This window comes from Caenorhabditis remanei, chromosome II, assembly GCF_010183535.1.
Source record: "Caenorhabditis remanei strain PX506 chromosome II, whole genome shotgun sequence".
Classification (NCBI taxonomy): Eukaryota; Metazoa; Nematoda; class Chromadorea; order Rhabditida; family Rhabditidae; genus Caenorhabditis; species Caenorhabditis remanei.
Window position 1 is genome coordinate 13,287,379 of NC_071329.1, and position 21,046 is coordinate 13,308,424.

Here is a 21,046-nt window from a genome sequence, read left to right on the forward strand (position 1 = left end):
TCTGCAAAAGTAAGTATTTTCTTCAAGTTCCCCAAAATTACATTTTTCTTCAGTCTGTATGAGAGAGGAAAACCAAGAAGACTGCCAACACACGGATGATGAAAGGTCATTCACGGGTGTGTACACAACCGTTGAACTCCACAAAGCTCTGAGCCTGGGGTACAAAATTTTGGAAGTTTTCCATGTAAGTTGATTTACATTTATTTCTAAACAAAAATTAAATTTATAGGCCATCGAATACAAATATTGGGTGGGAAACGACCTCGAGGGCAAGGGAGGACTCTTCACCTCTTATATAAACAAGATGATGGTGGAGAAAATTGTAAGTTTTTTAATTAAAAACAAATATGAAAAATTTTATTTCAGCATGCTAGTGGATGGCCAGAAAGTGTCGTCACCCCGGAAGAGAAGGAAGCGTTCATTGAAGGGTACCGGACCATGGAGGCTATCGAGCTGGATGCCGATAAGATGGAGAAGAACCCCGGAAAGCGAGCCGTCTCCAAACTACTCCTCAACTCCCTCGTAAGTTTTTTATTGAATTTTAAAAATTCTGAAAGTTTTTATTTTAGTGGGGAAAAACGGCCCAGAGGGTGGATAAGACGAACACGTCAATCATTATTGATCCGGCCAAGTTTTATCGTATTCTTTACGATAAAACCGTCGAGATTCAAGACGTGAGAGCCGTCAATGACACCCTCGTCGTCAAGCACCAAAAGAGAGCCGAATGTCTCGAGAGTCTCCGGACGAGTGCCATGCACATCGCCGCGATGACAACATCCCACGCGAGGCTCCACTTGTATAGGTTGATGGAGAAGGTGGGACCAGACAATCTGGTCTATACAGGTAAATTTATAAATTTGAAAATTCCTTCACTAATTTATTTTTTCAGATACCGACTCCCTCATCTACACGGTGCCAGATGGAGAAGAAGACCCTCTGAAGGAAGATCTGGGCAAATACTTGGGGGACCTCACAAGCGAATTGAGTGGGAAAATGAAGGAATTTGTAACTTTAGGTCCCAAAACCTATAGTTACAAACAGGAGATGGAAACCGGTGAAGAAAAGGTAAACAACCAAAAAATATATTCATCAAACTTTAAAAAAATTTTCCAGATTTCGCTGAAAGCCAAGGGATTCACCATGACTTCAGCAGCCGACAAAATCGTCACCTTCGACAATATGAAGACGATGGTTCAGGAAGTCTTGGAGGAGGTCACGCCGAGGACAGTTCAGAAGGTGCCCCAGTTCACGATGCGGAGGGATCGGGAGCACAATGTCTACGCCCGGGACATTGAAAAACAAATGAAGTACACCTTCAACAAAAGACGGGTTCTTTCGGACGGTTCAACACTGCCCTTCGGGTATCGACATAAATAAATTTTGTATATTTTTTCTGTACATATTTTTTCATAATAAATTTATTTTTTCAAGTCCACGTCAAAGTAGTGGGAAAGCAAACAGACACACAGACAGACAGATGGGGGAAGAAGAAGGGTGGTGATGAAATAGTTGAGAGAGGGAAGGAGGCCGCAAATGCCGCAAAGTGTACTTACGTACTTGCGCGGGGACCGTCTGTAGAGGGGAAGCAAACACACGATGGGGGAAGAAGAAGGGTGATGATGAAATAGTTGGGAGAGGGAAGCGTCCTTGCGCGGGGCCGGGGACTGGGAGACAGAAAAGATAGGCCATGTCGATTTACGGGACGGCCATCGCATATTTTAGTGAAATATTGTCGAGAAATGTGTTAATATCGGAAATTATGCAATAAAATGGAAAATTCATGAGTTTCTCCAGTTATCGAAAAATTAATAGAAATTTTTTCGCATCGAATGGTATGAAAATGAAACAAAAATATTCAAAAAAATATTCATTCATCATGGTTAAGCTAGCTTGGCAGTCTACTATTCTTGTTGTTGGCCCTAGTGGTCAGGGAAAAAGTACTTTGGCACGGAAAATAGTCGATCAAAGGAATACAATCTTTGATGTGGATAGTAAGATCTGTTTTTGGTACTATGACACGTTCGAAAGTGTACCCGATTCGATGAAAAACCGGAAAGATATCATTTTACGCGAAGGACTACCAAATCTCGAAGAATTGAAGAAATATAAGAAGGAACAGGCTATGGTGGTAATTGATGACTTAATGACGAAAATTGACCAAAACTCTGGAATGGAGCGTCTAGTGTCAGTTTTAGCCCATCACTACGATATGACCGTAATGTTTCTCCTACACACCATTTTCTATTCAAAAGTGATAAGAAATCTCCGCCTCCAAGCAAGTTATATCATTCTATTCAAGAACAATTCTGATAAATCGAGTGTCCGGTGTTTGGGTTCCCAGCTTATGCCCGGAGGCTGTAACACTTTTCTCTCCATTTATTCTGACGCTACCAGCCAACCCTATACTTATTTGTTGATCGACCTTCACAAAAGTTGTCCTGACCAAATTCGGTATCGTGATAATATACTTCCTGGAAATATTACTCATGTCTACGTCCCGAAATAACTATCCCCAGTGGGATTTGAAGACTTTTAATGAAATTATGGCTCTTTCGGCAACTTCTGACAAAAATGCCCGTATTGCTCTAATAAATGCAATTCCGGACCAAAAGCTAATTTGTTTGGTAGAGTTGGTTTATAATGTTTTGAAAGGAAATGTTCAAATATCTCAAAAGAATGTCCGTCGTCTTCAACGTTATTCTACCGACTTGAGACGCCTATCAACCCTTCGAAATATTGACGAAACTCGTCAGTTTCTAATTCAAACTGGTGGTACACCAATTGCTGTCCTTTTGCCAGTTCTAATTTCTGCTGCTTCTTCTATTCTGGAACATGTCCTACAATAAATATGTACTACTATCCGTGGAAGAACATGAAGATTTGGTCAAAAATCGAAGCCCTGCGGATGACTCAGTCAACAAAATATTGGATGCTCCTATGGAAAATGACGTTAAACTCTCACTTTTGCAACAACAAATATCATCTTTGGTGAAAAAACGGAATGATGAGACAAAACCCGCAAAAGAAACGGAAAAGGAGAAGGAAGCTGAAAAACAACCCGAATTTGATGAAAACCTAGAAGACGATGTTTTCGCGGATGCTTCCAGTAATTTTGATGATGGTGCCAGTGACCGCTCAGGTAGTTCAGCTGATACTATTCCTACAACACCTTTACCAGTCATTCCACCTTCAATCTCTACCATTGGAAAGATAATAGAAAGTAAAACCAAACTCCAGAATCACTTTAAGAGCCACCCAAGTCATTTTAAAATTGATAAGCGGACTGGTGCATTTCTTTTGAGAAACCGATTGATTCCCTTGTACAATGTGAAAAGAATTCTTGAAGATTTTTCCAATCAAAATCCAATTTCAACCCCTTCGGAATCGCTTCGAGCATTGTCACAATACTTGAGTGAAACCAATTTTCCTGAAGAATATATTCTTAACCCGAAAAGAAAATACCAAACCCGCTTCACGCCCCGGAATTTTGCTGTAAAACGTTGGAGTAATGGATGTACACCTGTCAAAAAAAGAAAAACTCCTTGAAAGATTGTACCATGATCCAAAATATGGATTGCGAGGTCCGTCAACTTTACTTGCTCAAGCCCGTAAAATAAACCCTCACATTCGAAGAAAAGATGTTCTCAGCTATCTTCATTCAAACAATGCATACACACGTCATTTTCACAAAGTCAAGGAAATCAAGCATAATCCTTGGGTCGCCCGTGGTCCTAATAGCCACCATATGGCAGATCTTGCAATGCTCCCAACACTCAAATCAAAGAACAAAGGTTACTGCTACATTTTGGTAGTGGTTGATGTGTTTAGTCGGTATGTGTTTGCTCGACCATTGAAAAATAAAAAGTGTGAAACAGTCACTGAGGCTTATAAAGATATTTTGTTGTCTGCTCAAAGAAGAATTCCATCAAGTTTATATACGGATAAAGGTATGGTTCAGTTGTCTTTTATGTGTGCTTATATTTTATTTTCAGGTACCGAATTCATGGGAAAAGAGTTTCAAAACTTTGTTCGATCAATGGGTATTACGTTTTATAACCCGAAGAACACAAATGTCAAAGCATGTTATGCTGAAAATGTTATAATGAGAATCAAGAACAAGTTGGAAAAGTGGTTCACCGTTTCACAAAGTTACGATTGGGTCAGTGTATTACCGAAAATCTTGGAAGGACTAAACAGTACATATATGGATTCGATCGGAACATCTCCTGAAAACGTTACTTGGGATAATGCATATAAAATCTGGCAGAGACTCTATGGCGGTTCGAAAGCACAAAACCCTGTATACAAAGTTGGTGATACGGTCAGAGTCTTGATTGAAAATTCTCCTTTCGCTAAGGGAACAAGAGCCAAATGGACCAATGAAGTCTTCAGAGTGACGAAAATCTTGAATTATGATATTCCTGTGTATATTCTATCAGATTCGAACGAAGAGGAGATTGATGGTATTTGGTACGCTGAAGAGATGGTTTTGTATAAAACCAATCATTTTGGGAAATAAGTTTTATTTTTTCATTTGTTATTATGGATAGTCCAAAGTGGGTTTGTGGTCAAACCATCTGTTCTAGGGCTTTGATTGTATTTCTTTCACAAGTTTTTATTATTTATGTTGTATGTTTTGTGGCACTATATAAAGTTTGTACTCTTGATCATCCGCATCAGCAACAGTGGCTTATTATTCTTGGTTCGTGTATTGGATATTTGCTACCGAATCCTAAAATTAGAGAAAATGAGTGATTTCTATGTGACTCTTGTTTCTAATGCTCAAGCCGGTTCGACAATTTCTAATTTTCAAACCCCTCTTCCTTCTTCTTTGGTATTCCGCCGTGAGTATGAAGTAGCCCTTTCCTCCATCATTTATCCAACCTCTCATGATTTGATTTCCCATAACCCCGAATCACCGGGTAAATATGAGAATGAGTTTTATGTTTCTTTCGGAACAACGGAATACAAGTGTAAAGTACCAAACTGCTCATTTTCTTCACCAAGTCAACTAATCGAGATTTTGAACCATACTCTTGCGAAAACGGTGAAAACTGCTACAAACGTCACAGGAAAGGGAATCGAGCTGTTTTCATATGATCCTCTATTCAAGCGAGTAACGATTCAACATACGAGGAATATTACACGTGTTGAACTTTCGGACCGTCTCAGCTATTTTCTCGGTCTAAACAAGGAAAACACACAATTTCCGGCAAAAGGACAATATACCATGTATTCCGGTGCAGATCTTATGTATATCTACTCTGAAGGCTTGGTAGAACCCCAGATGGTTAGTCATATACAAACACCTCTTTTGAAGGTTATCAGTATAAGTACGGGAAATGAGGGAAATGTTGAACAAACATTCTCAAACCCGCTATATGTACCATTGAGAGTGAAAGAAGTTTCCCGCATCGGCATTCAAATTAAGAACGATAGAGATCATTTCATTCCATTTAACTCTGGAAAGATTGTCATCGTACTTCATTTCCGTCCAGTCAAATACTCATTTGATGGTTGATTACGTATTCAACTACTCAAGAAATCCGCGTCTCACACTATGCATATTTACTTTGATCCTGATGGTTCTATTGATTGGGTCCATTTTTTCGAAAATGACCCAAGTCAGACCGGTTCTGGTGGATTTCGTGCCGGAAGTCTCTATCAACGGGGAAACGGCCCTTTCTCGCAATTACTCGGAAAACTCTTCATTTCTGCTGTACCCCTGCTAAAACGTATGGGTGTTTCAGTAGGTCGTGAAGTCATGGATTCGTCACTTCGTATTGCAAACGACGTAGCGGCTGGTGATTCTTTTAAACAGTCCTTGTCAAAAAACGCTACCAATTCTTATAATTCTCTTATCAATCGTGCTGTCAGCAAACTCGATCAGTCGGGTGGAAGAAGAAAAAGGAGAAAAACGGTTCGTCGGAAGCGGAAACCTGTCAGAAAAACAAGGAGAAAGGCCCCAAAAAGAAAAGTTCCATCTAAAAAGCGGAAGACGTCCAAGAAGAAAAGGTCTTTGCCGAAATCAACATCACGGAAACGCGACATCTTTGGAAAATGGCAAAGCTAATCGAATCAAAGAGTGCTCCAAGCGCCCCATCCAATATTTGTCTTTTTGACACTCCACCAAGTCAAGTTGCATTCACAAAGGGAACATGGATGACTTATACCACAACAAACGCTATAAATTCAAAAGGACCGTATGTTTTCAATGTTTATGATAGTGCACACTTCTTTCAACTCAACAAAACTTACATTAGTTTTAAACTGAAACTCAAAAATGCTGAAGAAGACCCTGACACTCCTCCTATTCAATATACAAACTTTATTGGAGCCACCTTCTTTGACCAAGTTAAAGTAACCTTTAACAATGTTCCGGTCTATGACTCGGACTATTATGCATACAAAAGCTATATTCAAACTCTACTTGGAGAAAATACCGAAACCAAAGAAGGATTTCTTTCTACTGCGGGATGGCGTGACCCTAACAGTAAAGACGCACGTGTCTTGACTACAAAATCAGAATTGGATCTGTATGCTCCGCTACTTTTGGAATGTTTCCAAACGGATAGACTTTTGATCCCACATGTTGATATTCAACTTACACTCTACCGAAATAGTGACGCTTTCTGTCTGCAAAGTTCTAAAGACACAAAGGCTGAATTGGAAATTTTCGATTTGAAACTACATATGAGGGCGATTGATGTTGTACCATCCGCTACTCTTGCTTTGGAAAATCGATTGAGAACTGCACCAGCTCAATATCCATTCACTCTTTCGAAAGTAAAAATTATTGGAGTCCCTGAAGGACGCTTTGAACTACCGTTCAGCACTATATATCATGACATTGTTCCAAGGCGTATAATTATTGGACTTCTCAATCCCAATGCTGATGTCACCAAAGATTCTCTCGAGTTTCCACATTTTGACGTTTCCGAAATTCAACTAAACGCTGGAGGAACCGCGTACCCACCACAACCAATTCAATGTGACTTTGAGAATAAGAGTTATGCTCAAGCACTCGCTCGACTATATGATGAACTCGGATGTGTATCAAATAAGACGTGTCCCTGTATTACATACAAAATGTTCCGAAGTGGGCACACTTTCTTTGTTTTCAACATTGCCCCCATTGATACCTCAAATTCATGGGAATTGGTACAAGCCGGATGCACTCAACTGTTATTGCGTTTTAAGAAGAAAGTCCCCGCTGGAGGGCTGAATGTTTTGGTTTTGTCACAATACGATGCAATGTATGAGGTCGACCGTTACCGCAATGTTACAACAAACCCAAAAAATTAATTCATTTTGTACTTTTTCCGTCGTACAAGTCGGTCGTATGATGTTGCCGGGAACCACGCGCCCTATTGTTCCTCCGGATTTTGCAAATCCTCTTCCAGTCGGAGTAAGTGTTTTAAAATTATTTTTTTCTTATTTTTCTTTTTCAGTGTATGGATATTAGTCTATCATCGTACTTCCTCATGGTCCACAAACTTGAGAATCTTTCAATTCACAACGTTCGAGATATGAATCATCACTTGAAGTCATCCAACGTCCTCTTTTTCTGGAATTCCTGTAATGGGCAGGAGGTTAGCCAAGAAGCTGAGTTTAGCCTGTGAGTTTGATTTTTACCTAAAACCTTCATTTTCAATGATTTTTCAGTGACGCTAAACCACGTAATCATTTCTTCCCCAGCCGTTTGGTACCTCGAATTCCAGGGAAGAAGCGTCAACTCATCTCGGTCCAGAAATATTTCGAAACTAAATATAATATCGCCCTCTCTTACCCAAATTCCCCACTATTCCGCGAGCCATCTGGCAGTCTTTATCCTATTGAGTGTGTTTATGTTCGTATTCGCTTGTTCTAATAAATTATGTCCTTATCAACTATACAATTGGAGAAATTTCTTACTAGGGAAGGCCCTCGACTCGGTCTGGAGTTATGGGACGTGACCTATATCATTGGAAAGCTGAAATCACGCTGATTCCAAATATGTATTCAGTTTTTGCCCTCGAGGCCTGGTATTCGAGAAAAACGAGGTCAAAGTTTGGACCCTCTGACAAGTCATTACCTTTCCGACGTGTGAAAAATATCGGCAGCGTGGTGTAGGTGGTAGTGAGGGGGCATGGCATGGGGAGGGTTTGGGTTCGGTTCCCGTTCACGCCAAATTTTTTTTGCATTTTTTTCAATCAGCTTTTATGATTCTCTAACCAGGTCTGCCACACTTTTTCAAGATTTGGATTATGATTTATTGATTTTCATGTAAATGTAAACAATTTGAAACAAAAATCCGAGAAAATTTATCCGAGTACTTCATCACTTTTGGACCATCAAGTGATGGACAAATTTTTGAAAAATTATTTTTCTCAAAATTAGTTATTTTTACATGAAAATCAATAAAACATAGTCCAAATCTTGAAAAAGTGTGGCAGACCTGGTTAGAGAATCATAAAAGCTGATTGAAAAAAATGCAAAAAAAATTTGGCGTGAACGGGAACCGAACCCAAACCCTCCCCATGCCATGCCCCCTCACTACCACCTACACCACGCTGCCGATATTTTTCACACGTCGGAAAGGTAATGACTTGTCAGAGGGTCCAAACTTTGACCTCGTTTTTCTCGGATACCAGGCCTCGAGGGCAAAAACTGAATATATATTTGGAATCAGCGTTTTCTCAGCTTTCCAATGATATTGGTCACGTCCCATAACTCCAGACCGAGTCGAGGGCCTTCCCTAGTTAGTTCATGTCATATAACCAGAAAAAGTTTCCGGGGAGTATTTCCTAGTGATCATGAACCAATAATCACCAGAAGACCATGCTCATTTATTTGGAATACAGCGCCAAGTACCGAAAATGGAGAACACTGGGTGGCACTCTGGGTAGATGACCGAAACTATGGATATTTTATGGATAGTAGCGGTTGTGATCCTCAAACCGAGTTTTTGGACTTTTTTACGAAAAAATGCGTCAAATGGAAGAAAGTATTTCAAAAACCAATACAAGGTCTTTTGTCTGATGTTTGCGGATATTATTGTATTTACTTTTTGCTTCGAAAAGCTATGAAACACTCTAATAAACACATAAGGTGCCCATTCTCAGACAATCTGCCAAAAAACGATGATTTCGTGGTAAAATGGGTTAAGAAACACTTGAAGACCTGTGAGAGCCGAGTATATAAACCTCTGAAATATGAAAAGCCTTCATTCATTCATAATGTCTGATCAAGAAGGTGTGTCTCTCCCATCCTCTCCGCTTCCAAGAGATGAAGTCACTCAACCACCGTGTCCTCAAAATTTCCCGGAACCCCAAAAGACAACACCTCAGATGCTTCCACTTTTCGTTGAATCATTCAAAAACCTTTCTCTTGTGGGAACAATCAAAATTTATAAAGATGAGTTCTCCAATCTACACATGACGTCAGCATAAGTGTTGACTCACACAACTGTTGCCTCACTAACAACCGCCATCACTTTTCTTCTTTATTGAGCTATGTCGACCCACCAAAAAAGTGCCCTCCAACAAGTAAGTTACAAATACAATAAAGAATTACTATTATTGTTTTAGGAAGTTGTTGAATCCCCGGATGGCCAAGGAGCCCTGCTCAAAGAAGAAGAGGAAAAGTTTTGGAAGGAATTGCAAACTCTCCAAGGTAAAATTATTTTTTTAAATATTTCAATACAATGTACCTATTCAGCTCAAGCACCACCAAAGCATCAAGTAGAGCCCCAACCAGAAGAACCACAGAAGAAGATCCAAATCCCGGATATTCCTGAAGTTGTGTTGGAAGAGGATGAGGATATCCCGGACGGTCAAGGTATTCTTCTGGAGCGTCAGGCGGCACTGTTTGCTGCAGAGTTGGAGAAACAATTCAATTAATTCTGATTAATCTTTTTTGGATTATTTAAAGAATAAATGTTGTTTTTGATGATAATGGATTTTTACACAAAATTTGACATTAAGATGTTTTGATTCAATATTACCCGCACATTCCATCTCACAATCATATTCACTTTATACCGACTATACTACCCGCTACGATGGAGTCCCCAAGAAAACTACTCACTGAGGTAAATTTTAAATTCTAGATTTAATACTGTGAGTATTTTTAGGAGGAGATCAAAAAGGAGCCGGTCTGGGACCTTGATGAATCCACTCAGTGGCCACCAATGAAAGGCGATTATTTCAAAGGCGCTGTGTACAACCCAAAGGTTAGACTAACTTTCCCTTTTTTCGCTAACACTATTTATTTACTTTTAGGAAGCCGACAAGGAGAATCAACAACCTCTTCACGTCGACTTCTCTCATATGAAAATTTAAACGTTTGTTGTTAAATTAATAATTACATTATTTATTAATAAAAATTACCCAAAACGACATGTTTATAATGACCAATTTATTATTGAACATAACCAAAAGGAAGAGTATAACGGAACTGTTTGACAGTGTTCTGACGGTTCCGGATCGTCGTGTGTTGAGGTAGAAGATGTTCCGTTCGCTCTCCGGTGTTATTGATGGCTTCATCAACCATCGCTCTCATCATTTCGAAGTTTACATACTTCTCTACCTGTGAGCTCATCGTAATTCCTTTTGCCTTTCTGACAATCTTCTTGACCCGTCGAATTCGTCTGCAATCGTAATTATTTTTGACACATTTTTGACTATTAAAAAAACCTTACGAGCTGGAGAAGCGTTTCATTCTCATCATAAATTAATTTAGCGTTGGAAGGCTCCTTGTGCTTCTTCGGATGTTTTTCTCAAAATCGTCACTGCTTTCTTGTTAATTTCCTGTAAAAATAAGAAACATATGAACTGTTAAATTATTTGTAGTTCACCTCCTCAGATAAAATATTAACACTAATTGATTTGGAGAAACCTCTCGATCATTTCCTGATGTCGATGACATTGAGTTGCTTTTCCTGTTTTTCCACTTCCAGTTTGACAGTTCACGTATGTTGGTGTTAATAGTAGTTTTAAAACTCAGAAAAAATCAGGATTAAATAGAGGTAGGACACCGCTGGTATCCAAAAATTATATAGAATGAGGGAAAATATACATTGAAAAGCTATTTAATCAGCCCAAACGGCGGTTTTGTCAGGGTCAAATGAAATGAGTCATCACAGAGTACACCAAAACTACGATATTAGTTGGCACAGCGCCAACTTTCATATAGGAAACATTCCTAACAAATGAGAAACATTTATACTGAAAATAATAATAAGATTGAAAAAAAAAAAGATATCACTTACGCGGAAGACGCGGACGCCGCACGCGACGCATTTTTTCAAAGATACCGTATACTCGGAAACTTGGGTCTCGAAACGATTTGACAGATAAAGTGTAGTTTCGAAAATATTCGTTTTTAAAAGTAATTAACGGAATAAGTAATTAACAAAATAAGTAATTAAATAATTTCAGAGAAATAAGGCTTATATTCATCCTCCCCTTCGACCGTCTCCCCCTCTGACGTCATCCTCCCCCTTCCCCCCACACACTATCCTTCATGTTTGCCCCCTCTCCCCCTCCCGGCTCCCCTCCCGGCGCCCGAAGCCCCTCACTATGTCTACCACATTTACCCCTCTGATTTGGTTTACACACTTAGCACAAGGGTTGTGCTCTGAGTCAACACACACAGGGTTAGGGGATCGGGTCCTACAAAAAAAAAGTAAAAAACCATGAGAGAGTGAGAGAGTGGAGAGAAACGAGAAAGGGTGAGAGAGTGGAGGGAGCAGAGAAGCTAGAGTGGGTAAGAGAGTGGAGGGTGTAGAGAAGCTAGAGTGGGTGAGAGAGTGGAGGGAGCAGAGAAGCTAGAGTGGGTGAGAGAGTGGAGGGAGCAGAGAAACGAGAGAGAGGGTGAGAGAGTGTGTGAGAGTGAGAGAGCGCAGAGAAACGTCTAACCGACGAGAGAGTGAGAGAGCGCAGCATGCGAAATTAAAACGCACCCAAATACACCCCCACACTTCTCTGCTGTGGATTCGTTTTTGATGATTCCGGAAGAGTGTAGGCTTTCGTGTTATCAGAACAAATTTCAGGAAGTTTTGAAGTCATGCTTTTACACTCTGCGATACTTTTCCCAGCAATTGCGATTGCCCCGGATGACCGTTCCAGCTCATTGATCATATATTTTTGAGCTTCCACTGAAAGAATGTATTTGAAAAATTAGAAAAGAGAAGAATTGTGCAAACCGAGAATCTCCAAACGTTCGTTTTCGTTCTCAAAAGCAGTCAATTCTCCGTTGTTTTCTTTACAGAGTGTTTCAGCTTCGTTGATAGAAATGTTTTTCTTTGAAGGTGCCGGCACGAACTGAAAACAACACGTAGATGTGAATTCCTCTCATTCAGATTATATCACCTTTACACACAAAATTCCAGTGTTATCATTATAAACAGAAGGTGTTCTCTGAAAAGTTTTCCATCCAGGCTCACAGGAATATTCCCATTTCATTGTAGTTGAAGCTCCAGAAGTCGTCGTCGTTGTTTTCGATTCTTCGCAGTTGTCATCTCCACCGTAATATACATGACGAATTGGTTTGAACATTGCTTGAACGGATATTGTGCAACTTATGAGAAGGAGTAGAAAAGGACGATTCATTTTTAGATCGGAATGAAACTTCAAAATTTTAGTTCTGTTATATAGGAGAGTGTTTGCAAATGTGGAGGTGTTTTGTAATTATACTTTTGCAAAAGCAAACATCAGGGGACCCGAAAAGTAATGAAAATTGATCAATGGATCATAAGATTGGAAGAATGAGTGAAGAGACTAGATTCTTTTTTCGGGAAGAAAACAGATTTGTCAATTTTTAGTGAGGACTTTTTCGAAACGTGACATTAACTGGAAATACAGTAACCGAGTGGTAGGGTCAATTAAAAATTAATCTGATTGGAAATTCAGTGGGAGGAGTTATTGTTCTATTTACGACCGTCTTCGGATCATCGCCAGCTAAAAGGCCTTCCAAAGGTAGGAGTCTTTTGACTTGGAGGTTTCTCTTGGATTTCTGAAAGTTGTAGAAAGAAGGAACAAAAATGACAGCGACAATGGATGTCGATAACTTGATGAGCCGTCTGCTCAACGTCGGAATGTCTGGTGGACGATTGACAACTTCTGTCAACGAACAAGAACTTCAAACATGTTGTGCCATTGCCAAATCCGTATTCGCTTCTCAAGCGTCACTTCTCGAAGTGGAACCGCCCATCATCGTATGTGGAGATATTCATGGACAATACTCGGATCTTCTTCGTATTTTCGATAAGAATGGATTCCCTCCAGATGTGAATTTCTTGTTTCTCGGAGACTATGTAGACCGTGGACGTCAGAATATTGAGACAATTTGTCTCATGTTCTCTTTCAAAATCAAGTAATTTCTAGATATTTCTCAAGAAACTCATTTTCTTCTATTTCAGATACCCGGAAAACTTCTTCATGCTTCGTGGAAATCACGAGTGTCCAGCAATAAATCGTGTTTATGGATTCTATGAAGAATGCAATCGTCGCTACAAATCGACGCGTCTCTGGTCCCAATTCCAGGATACATTCAATTGGATGCCTCTCTGTGGTCTCATTGGTTCTCGTATTCTTTGTATGCACGGCGGTCTTTCTCCACATCTTCAATCTCTTGATCAACTTCGTCAACTTCCACGTCCACAAGATCCACCAAATCCATCGATTGGAATTGATTTGCTTTGGGCTGATCCTGATCAATGGGTTAAAGGATGGCAAGCGAATACACGTGGAGTATCCTATGTCTTTGGACAAGATGTTGTCACTGATTTGTGCATGAAACTTGATTTGGATCTAGTTGCACGTGCTCATCAAGTTGTTCAGGATGGTTATGAGTTCTTTGCTTCCAAGAAGATGGTTACTATCTTCTCGGCTCCTCATTACTGTGGACAATTTGATAACTCTGCTGCCACTATGAAGGTATAATCTGATAACGAAGCTATAAAATATACAATTTCATATTCAGGTCGATGAGAACATGGTCTGCACATTCGTCATGTACAAACCGACTCCAAAAGCTCTTCGTAAAGGGTAGATCCAGCTGAAGCCCAGAGACATCGCATCCAATCTTAGCAGACATTCAAATAAACCTTTTTCTGTAGACTGTCTGTTTTATCCATAATCTATTTCATACAGTTCTTACCTAACTAGTTAACTAGTTAACTACAGTATGACACCTTCAAAATGAAATCTGCCCGTATTCGGGCTGAACAGATACTTTTTCGCATATGAGAAAGATTAACTTGTTTATTTTTGATCAAAATGCAGTGTAAATCTCGCTTTATATATATTTTCAGCTTAGAAAAGCGCCTCGGAAATTTCCGAAAATTGTCTATTTTCACGAGGTAATCGCGCTCCTTCGGCACGCGTTAGAGAGCGTGAGACGTTAGACATTTCGCTTCGGAAATTTTTAATTTTCGTGGTTTTAACCTTCTTTCTTCTACATTTCCAGTTTTTCTATACCAATTCTTTTCAAGGCTTCTGTAAAAATCAATAAACATTGTTTAAATAGAAAATATTCTTCAGAAATGAGTCGCGGTGGATATTCGTCGTCTCGCGGCAGTTTCAGAAACTATGGATATGGCCAAAAACGCGATTACAACAATTATCATAATGATAACGAAGAAAAATACGGAGAAACTGAAGAGTTTGAGCACAGAAACGGTAATTTTTTTTCTCCGTTTTCATTCAAATATTGATTGCTACTATTTCAGCAAACCGTCAGCCACTGACAAAGCGACCAAAAACGGAAGAATCTGGAGAAACGAATCAAAGGTTCTCCTCTACCGGTGAAAAGTCAGCAGTTCGACAAAGGTTTGAAAAAGCAAAAACCAAGGAATGGCGTCTGATCATTCGAAATCTTCCGTTCAAAGTGAAAAAGGAAGATCTGCAAAATATTTGTTCGGCCATCGGTCCATTCGCTGAAATCGTACTGCCGCCATCAAAAAAAGATCCGAAGACATCAGCTGGTTTCGGTTTCATTCAATTTGTGAAGAAGGAAGACGCGGAGAAAGGTAGAGAGTATTTCAATAAGAATAAAGTTTTGGGAAGATCAGTCGCTGCGGATTGGGCATTGGATAAGGATACATATGAGACGAATGCTCACGATGAGAAAGAACATTTGAAGAAGAAAGTGAAGGTGGAAAAGGTGGAAGAAGACAAGAGAAAGAATGTGAAAAAGTTCGAGGATTCAGATGAAGAGGAAGAGAACGATGATGAGGAGGAGGAAGAAGAGGATGATGAAGAAAAAGACGGAGAAGACTCCGAAGATGATTCTGAAGATGACGAGGAAGATGACGAGGAAGGAGACAAGAAAAAGAAGAAGAAACCGGTCGCTGAACGCAAAACCGATCAAGCCATCATTGACGGAAAAGTTGTATTCCTCCGAAATCTTTCATTCGAAACCAAAGTTGAGCAGATCAAAGAGGAGCTTTCGAAATACGGGCAAATCGATTTGGCAATCATTTGCAAGTACAAAGACAGTGGACACTCGAAGGGAACTGCTTTCGTTCACTTTTCTTCGCCGTTGGAAGCTTCCAATTGTATCGAAGGAATCGAGGATGGAGTTATTATTGATAATCGACTTGTCAAAGCTAATCTTGCTATTCCAAGAAAAGAAGCAGCTGAAATGGAGAAGGATAAGCTCACCAAGGTTCCAAAAGACAAAAGAAATCTACGACTCGCCAGATTCGGATTGATTCGTGATGGAACAGCGGCAGCTGCTGGAATGAGCAAAGAGGATGCAACGAAAAGAGAAAGAATCGCAGAGGCAATGAGGAAGAAATTGGAAAACACTAATATGTAAGTTGAGTCTCGAAGTGGTTACAAACAAGATGTATTTTCAGGTTCATTTCGCCTGTCCGATTGTGTATTCACAATCTCCCTCAAAAGATCAACGATGCTAAACTCAAAGAGCTTGCTCAGAAGTCCACATCAGCTGGATCTCTCATCACAGAATGTCGTGTTTGGATGGACAAAAAAAGACTGACACCTGACGGTAAACCAAAGTCTTCTGGATTCGGTTTCATCGCCTTCAAGGAACATATGCATGCTCTTGAATGCCTTAAGAAGCTGAACAACAATCCAGACACATTTACGAAGGATCATCGTCCAATTGTCGAGTTTTCAGTAGAAAACTTATTGGCTTTGCAAGCTAGAGTAAGTATTTCCCCAGTCATTCCCTCATTCATCCAAAATAATTCCAGGCTCGTAGAAACGTGAAGAACACAACCGAAAAGATGAGTGAACGCGTTGTGAATGAGAAGATTCGGCAACAAGTGAAACAATCCATCGGTGAAGTTCACACTGCCGGTATGAAATTCTTGCCAAAGTTCACTGGAAAGAAGATTCGTCATCGAAACTTGAGTGGACGAGCCAAGAAGAATGTGGATCGTGTGGTAAGGATAATTGTCTTTCAGGATTGAGCGGTAGCAACAGCATTATTATTTTTTTTAAACCATAAAATTCAATCACCCCAAGTTCGGTCATAGTCAGCATATCGAATCCAAATAGAGTTAACAATATTATTGTCTTCTTCTATTCTGAACATCAATCACCAGTAGAACGTTCTAGACAACGTAGAAGACTCAACGATCGAAGATCAACCTTAGCACATCGCTGCCTCTTTTCCTCTGTTATTTTGCTATTTTCCCCTCTAAAAATGCGAGTAAACAATTTCCTCTCACCATCCTCCGTCTCTTTTGCACAGCCACAATGTAGCCGCCCATCGAGAGGAAACGCCGAAAAACTTATGCTGACAAAAAACGAATTCACTGAGAAATCTCATCATTTCCTCTAGAAACTTTGCGTATTTTGTATTATTTCATCATTCTGCTCCGAGTATTTAACCTGATTTATATTTCAGAAGGCTGCGAAGAACTCGAAGCAACCAGAGATGCCAGCAAGTGTTGGAAAGAAGAAGAAAGCGATGAAGAAGAATGTTTCCAAATATTTATCCCTTTCCACTTAAATTTTTTTGTTTCTCTCTGTCTATCCCGTTTCATTATCAAATTCTCGTTACATTTTATAATTGTTATTCTTGATTTTGTTGTTAAAAAAGTTACTGTTGTTTTTTTACCCAATAAGTATTTTCACTTTTTGAAGTCTTCACATACTCGTTCACTCAAACTACGACACGAATATATCTATCTTTACCTCATCTCGATATATTCATTTCCTATTCTCAAATATCTTTATTCATTTCATTGCATTTCAGAAATTCTCTATAGAAGCCAAATACCGGTGAAAAAATGTTGCCAGGTCAGTTTTGTTTCTCTTTGAGATTTGTGTGACTGATCTCTTCTTTACGTTTCCATGGCAACATTTCCACCATCAATTATAACGCTGTCCCTCTTCTAGTCTCTCGCACTTCTTGCATTTCGTTACTAACGTTACCTTTGAAGTTTCCAAAAATCGATTCACTCGTGTTTCAACGCGTAACTTTCAGCCGCTCGTCGTTTCATCTCATTCACCACAGCAACTGCAATGGCATCTGTTCACGGATTCACTGTCAAGAACGCCAAGGGAGAAGACACTCCACTCTCCAACTATAGGTACATTTCCATGAACTCGTTAAGTTTTAACGCGCATTTATTTTCAGTGGAAAAGTTGTGATCATTGTGAACGTCGCTTCCCAATGTGGACTCACCAACTCCAACTACAACCAGTTCAAGGAGTTGCTTGACACGTAGGCTAAATTCATTATTTCTTGAAAATGTTTTTCATTGCTCAATTTCAGTTACAAGAAGGACGGACTCGAGGTCCTCGCCTTCCCATGCAACCAATTCGGAAGCCAAGAACCATCGTGCGAGATCGACATCGCAGCTTTCGTCGCTGACAAGTTCAAGTTTGAGCCAACTCTTTTCCAGAAGATCGATGTCAACGGAGACAATGCGGACCCACTGTACAAGTTCTTGAAGCAAGAGAAAGGAGGATTCTTGGTCGATGCTATCAAGTGGAACTTCACCAAGTTCCTCGTCGGCAGAGACGGACACGTCATCAAGAGATACTCTCCAACCACCGAGCCAAAGGACATGAAGAAGGATATCGAGGCAGCTCTCCAAGCTAAATTGTAAAGTATACAGATTCTCATACATTCCGTTCGGGAAGCACTTAAATTATTTCTAATTTGAGTTTTATCTTTGTCGAGTCTCACTGTAAATATTCACCAATAAAGTTTGCAAAAATTATATGTAGACTATGTTTTTGTTTCGCTTCAGTGTTGTTTGCAGTTAACATTCGCAGGACCTTCTCTACTTTTTAAAGAATGAATACACCTGGAAAATTTTAAACACAATTACATCATCTCTTTAGAAAATGGCATCTCTGGATTTGTTACTGGAACGACTTGTGACCAACTGCTCAATTTATGATGAAATGCCGCATTCTTTCGACGATACACTCATCGATAAACTTGTTGATAGCATTGAGTTCGAAGGTTTTCAGCAGTATTTAGCATAAATTATTATTTGAACAATCATTTCAGAAAGTAGTATAACTGTGGTGCGAAACTTTGTCAGAGGAATAGATTTTGAGAGCAGATGTATTCCGATTCAGATAATTATTCGACTACTCGATGCAGCAATAGTGAAAAAGGTAGGGAAATGTGCACATGTTTGCTTTCAAGCTTCGTTAAATCTAGTATAAAAATGAAGATTTTTAATTATTCAGGTCATGTAAAAATTTATTTTAATATACATTTTACCTTATTCACGAACGGTGATAATTTTTTTCACAACATGCTTTTCTCACATTTTTTTTCCTTTTTTTTCTTTTTTTCTACACTTTTTTCATCGTTTTTCAACAGTTTCCAGTCATCAATTCGGCAGTGAACATCAGAAAGGATGCCGCCCGCGTCGAGATATCCAAATTCAATAATTAAATGCCCCTTTAAGCTTTTTGGTGTTCACTGCAAAAATGATGACGGAAAACTGTAGAAAAACGGCGAAAAAGGTGTAGAAAAAGGGAAGAAAGGTTTTTTAAACCGCTCGTGAATAAGGTAAAATATGTGTTAAAATACATTTTTACATGACCTGAATAACCCCATAAACACATTTACTGAATAACCCCATAAACACATTTAGAAATAAATTCTCGAATACTCGTCGACAGTATGACAGCTACATTGTCATTCGCAGTATTTCTTTTAAAATAATAAAACTCTGAAGTTAGTTTCAGAGATTTCGCGACGATGATCTTCTGCTAGAATTCGTTCAAAAAAGTGAAGATCTTCTTCCCCAATCCCGCCCACCGAAACTGCTCGATGATCTCTTTAGACTTTATCAAAGACCCGAAGTCTTCGCTATTCGGAAACCAGACGCGTGGCTTAGTAAGTCAAATTTATTGTGAATTTCTCGTCTCAAAATCCTTTTTTCAGCTGTAATACGATGGGCAATCAATCAAATCGACGATGACAGTACATCTGTCTTCCTTCGTCGCCAATACCAATCATTCATTTGCCAAGTTCCACCTGCTGATGCTCGACGCCTTTTGATTATATCTGGAGCAGTAGAAATGTTTATCAGACGGACTAGACGTGGTCAGCAATCGAACTTCATCCTTGACGTTGTCACTCGTATTCTGGATAAATATTCGAATGAATTAGAAGTTGAAGAATTGATGAGCTACGTGGAGAGTATTAGGAATTCTTCGAGAATAGGCGAGAATTCATTGAGATTACTTGCGAAGCTGAGAGAGTAAGACTTCAATAATTCTCCTGACATTCATCAGTATCTTTTCAGACTTCACTCAACTCTCAAAATTCCACTGACTCCTGGTAGTTGGCAGTGTGAATCTAATCGTGTCGATCTCATCTGCTTCCTTCTCGAAATGAATCAAAACCCACGCGATAGAGTTATTGCAATAAATGATGAAGTAAATGAACAATTTGTTGAAAATATCGATCAGTTGGTTGACCTACTCATCTACTCACCAGCCGTCAAGCTCCACCACAAAACGAAAATCCTTCATCGTATGAGCAATAAACAATTGAAAACGTTTTTGGAGCAACTGAATGTTGAAGTGAAAGTGGAAAATAAAATACGAATCACCGAAGTTTCCAAGTTGTTACCAAAGTGAGTACTACTCTTGTCTGTGCTTTATACAATTCTTCCTCTCAGATTGGCATCTCATGTCACCATCCAACAAGTTGCCACGTTATTTGAAGCTCTCGATGTTCGTGTTCTTGAATCATCATCACTTCTTCAGGAGCTCAGTCGTGTCTACGGTCCAGATATTTTCAGTCGTACAGAATTCAGTAATTTCAAGAATCGCCTTCGCGCTCGTCTCACTGATATGATTCGAACGTCTGCGCTGGAATCTGAATGGGAGCAGACCGACACGGCACTCGAGATCGCTTATATCTTCCCTTGCTTTTTGCCCGAAAATGGTTGTTTTTTGATAGCTTTAAAAATTATTACAGTTTTAAAATTTTCAGAAGATCTTCAAGCGTTGTCTCGAAGCAACCGTAACTCTCCTTACGTAATGTCAATGGTGTTGAAATTGATGCGTGATCATTACGGTGGAATCCCTGACGATCTTCTCCGTTACTACATTCTCGAATCAGCAGATCCTGCTCCGCAGCTTGTTTGTATGCATTATCTGAGTACTCCAATGATTTTCGGATCATTATCTCGAGAGGAGATTGTGGAATATTTGGAATCTGGACTCTCAGATAATGGAATGGATATGAGACAAGAAACACTGAAATTCGCAGAGACTGCAATGGCGAAACCCAACTTGAAAGATGCAGTGATAACTGTTCTGACCGAGTATAAAAATGTAACATAGTTTAGATATTCCGTTTCGAGAACTTTCATATTTCAGGACCGCTGGATCGGCCGATACGTTCGTCGTCTGCTCTGCGAAGAGCATATTCAGCAAGAAAACGAGTCGGTTGTGATTGTTCGTGAAATGCTTGCATCACTAAATGTTCACGGAAATGATGAAGATATCAAGGACTGCTATTAATTTGATCACTTTTTAAACATAATTTTGTTTTACTATTTTATCTAATTTACTGTATTATTCCGGGTTTATTTATTGTAAGT

The 21,046-nt window shown here is 39.5% G+C and overlaps 9 protein-coding genes across 9 annotated transcripts; 7 read left to right on the forward strand and 2 right to left on the reverse strand.

Annotated features, from left to right (window-relative positions):
- Positions 1-2,543: 2,543 nt before the first annotated feature.
- Positions 2,544-2,846, forward strand: GCK72_006623 (uncharacterized protein; the record flags this gene model as incomplete). Its single annotated transcript, XM_053725710.1, has 1 exon — positions 2,544-2,846. The coding sequence occupies one exon, from the start codon at positions 2,544-2,546 to the stop codon at positions 2,844-2,846; it is 303 nt and encodes a 100-aa protein (XP_053589904.1).
- Positions 2,847-7,342: 4,496 nt separating this feature from the next.
- GCK72_006624 (uncharacterized protein) lies at positions 7,343-7,870 on the forward strand (the record flags this gene model as incomplete). Its single annotated transcript, XM_053725711.1, has 3 exons — positions 7,343-7,408; positions 7,452-7,618; positions 7,666-7,870. The coding sequence occupies 3 exons, from the start codon at positions 7,343-7,345 to the stop codon at positions 7,868-7,870; spliced, it is 438 nt and encodes a 145-aa protein (XP_053589905.1).
- Positions 7,871-9,494: 1,624 nt separating this feature from the next.
- Positions 9,495-9,881, forward strand: GCK72_006625 (uncharacterized protein; the record flags this gene model as incomplete). Its single annotated transcript, XM_053725712.1, has 3 exons — positions 9,495-9,527; positions 9,570-9,654; positions 9,700-9,881. 3 exons carry the CDS (start codon positions 9,495-9,497, stop codon positions 9,879-9,881), a joined length of 300 nt encoding a protein of 99 aa, XP_053589906.1.
- A 2,052-nt stretch (positions 9,882-11,933) lies between these two features.
- Positions 11,934-12,593, reverse strand: GCK72_006626 (uncharacterized protein; the record flags this gene model as incomplete). Its single annotated transcript, XM_003113777.2, has 3 exons — positions 11,934-12,139; positions 12,188-12,305; positions 12,354-12,593. The coding sequence occupies 3 exons, from the start codon at positions 12,591-12,593 to the stop codon at positions 11,934-11,936; spliced, it is 564 nt and encodes a 187-aa protein (XP_003113825.2).
- A 431-nt stretch (positions 12,594-13,024) lies between these two features.
- On the forward strand, positions 13,025-14,034 carry GCK72_006627 (uncharacterized protein; the record flags this gene model as incomplete). Its single annotated transcript, XM_003113383.2, has 3 exons — positions 13,025-13,356; positions 13,403-13,919; positions 13,966-14,034. 3 exons carry the CDS (start codon positions 13,025-13,027, stop codon positions 14,032-14,034), a joined length of 918 nt encoding a protein of 305 aa, XP_003113431.1.
- A 493-nt stretch (positions 14,035-14,527) lies between these two features.
- Positions 14,528-16,968, forward strand: GCK72_006628 (uncharacterized protein; the record flags this gene model as incomplete). The annotated part of the gene is made up of 5 exons (XM_003113604.2): positions 14,528-14,663; positions 14,714-15,800; positions 15,845-16,157; positions 16,205-16,396; positions 16,864-16,968. The coding sequence occupies 5 exons, from the start codon at positions 14,528-14,530 to the stop codon at positions 16,966-16,968; spliced, it is 1,833 nt and encodes a 610-aa protein (XP_003113652.2).
- A 515-nt stretch (positions 16,969-17,483) lies between these two features.
- Positions 17,484-18,073, forward strand: GCK72_006629 (uncharacterized protein; the record flags this gene model as incomplete). The annotated part of the gene is made up of 3 exons (XM_003113579.1): positions 17,484-17,551; positions 17,599-17,685; positions 17,737-18,073. The coding sequence occupies 3 exons, from the start codon at positions 17,484-17,486 to the stop codon at positions 18,071-18,073; spliced, it is 492 nt and encodes a 163-aa protein (XP_003113627.1).
- GCK72_006630 (uncharacterized protein) lies at positions 17,720-18,094 on the reverse strand (the record flags this gene model as incomplete). The annotated part of the gene is made up of 1 exon (XM_053725713.1): positions 17,720-18,094. The coding sequence occupies one exon, from the start codon at positions 18,092-18,094 to the stop codon at positions 17,720-17,722; it is 375 nt and encodes a 124-aa protein (XP_053589907.1).
- Positions 18,095-18,314: 220 nt separating this feature from the next.
- On the forward strand, positions 18,315-20,966 carry GCK72_006631 (uncharacterized protein; the record flags this gene model as incomplete). The annotated part of the gene is made up of 8 exons (XM_003113519.2): positions 18,315-18,435; positions 18,484-18,593; positions 19,176-19,326; positions 19,375-19,693; positions 19,739-20,071; positions 20,117-20,385; positions 20,434-20,777; positions 20,823-20,966. 8 exons carry the CDS (start codon positions 18,315-18,317, stop codon positions 20,964-20,966), a joined length of 1,791 nt encoding a protein of 596 aa, XP_003113567.2.
- Between the last annotated feature and the right edge of the window lie 80 nt (positions 20,967-21,046).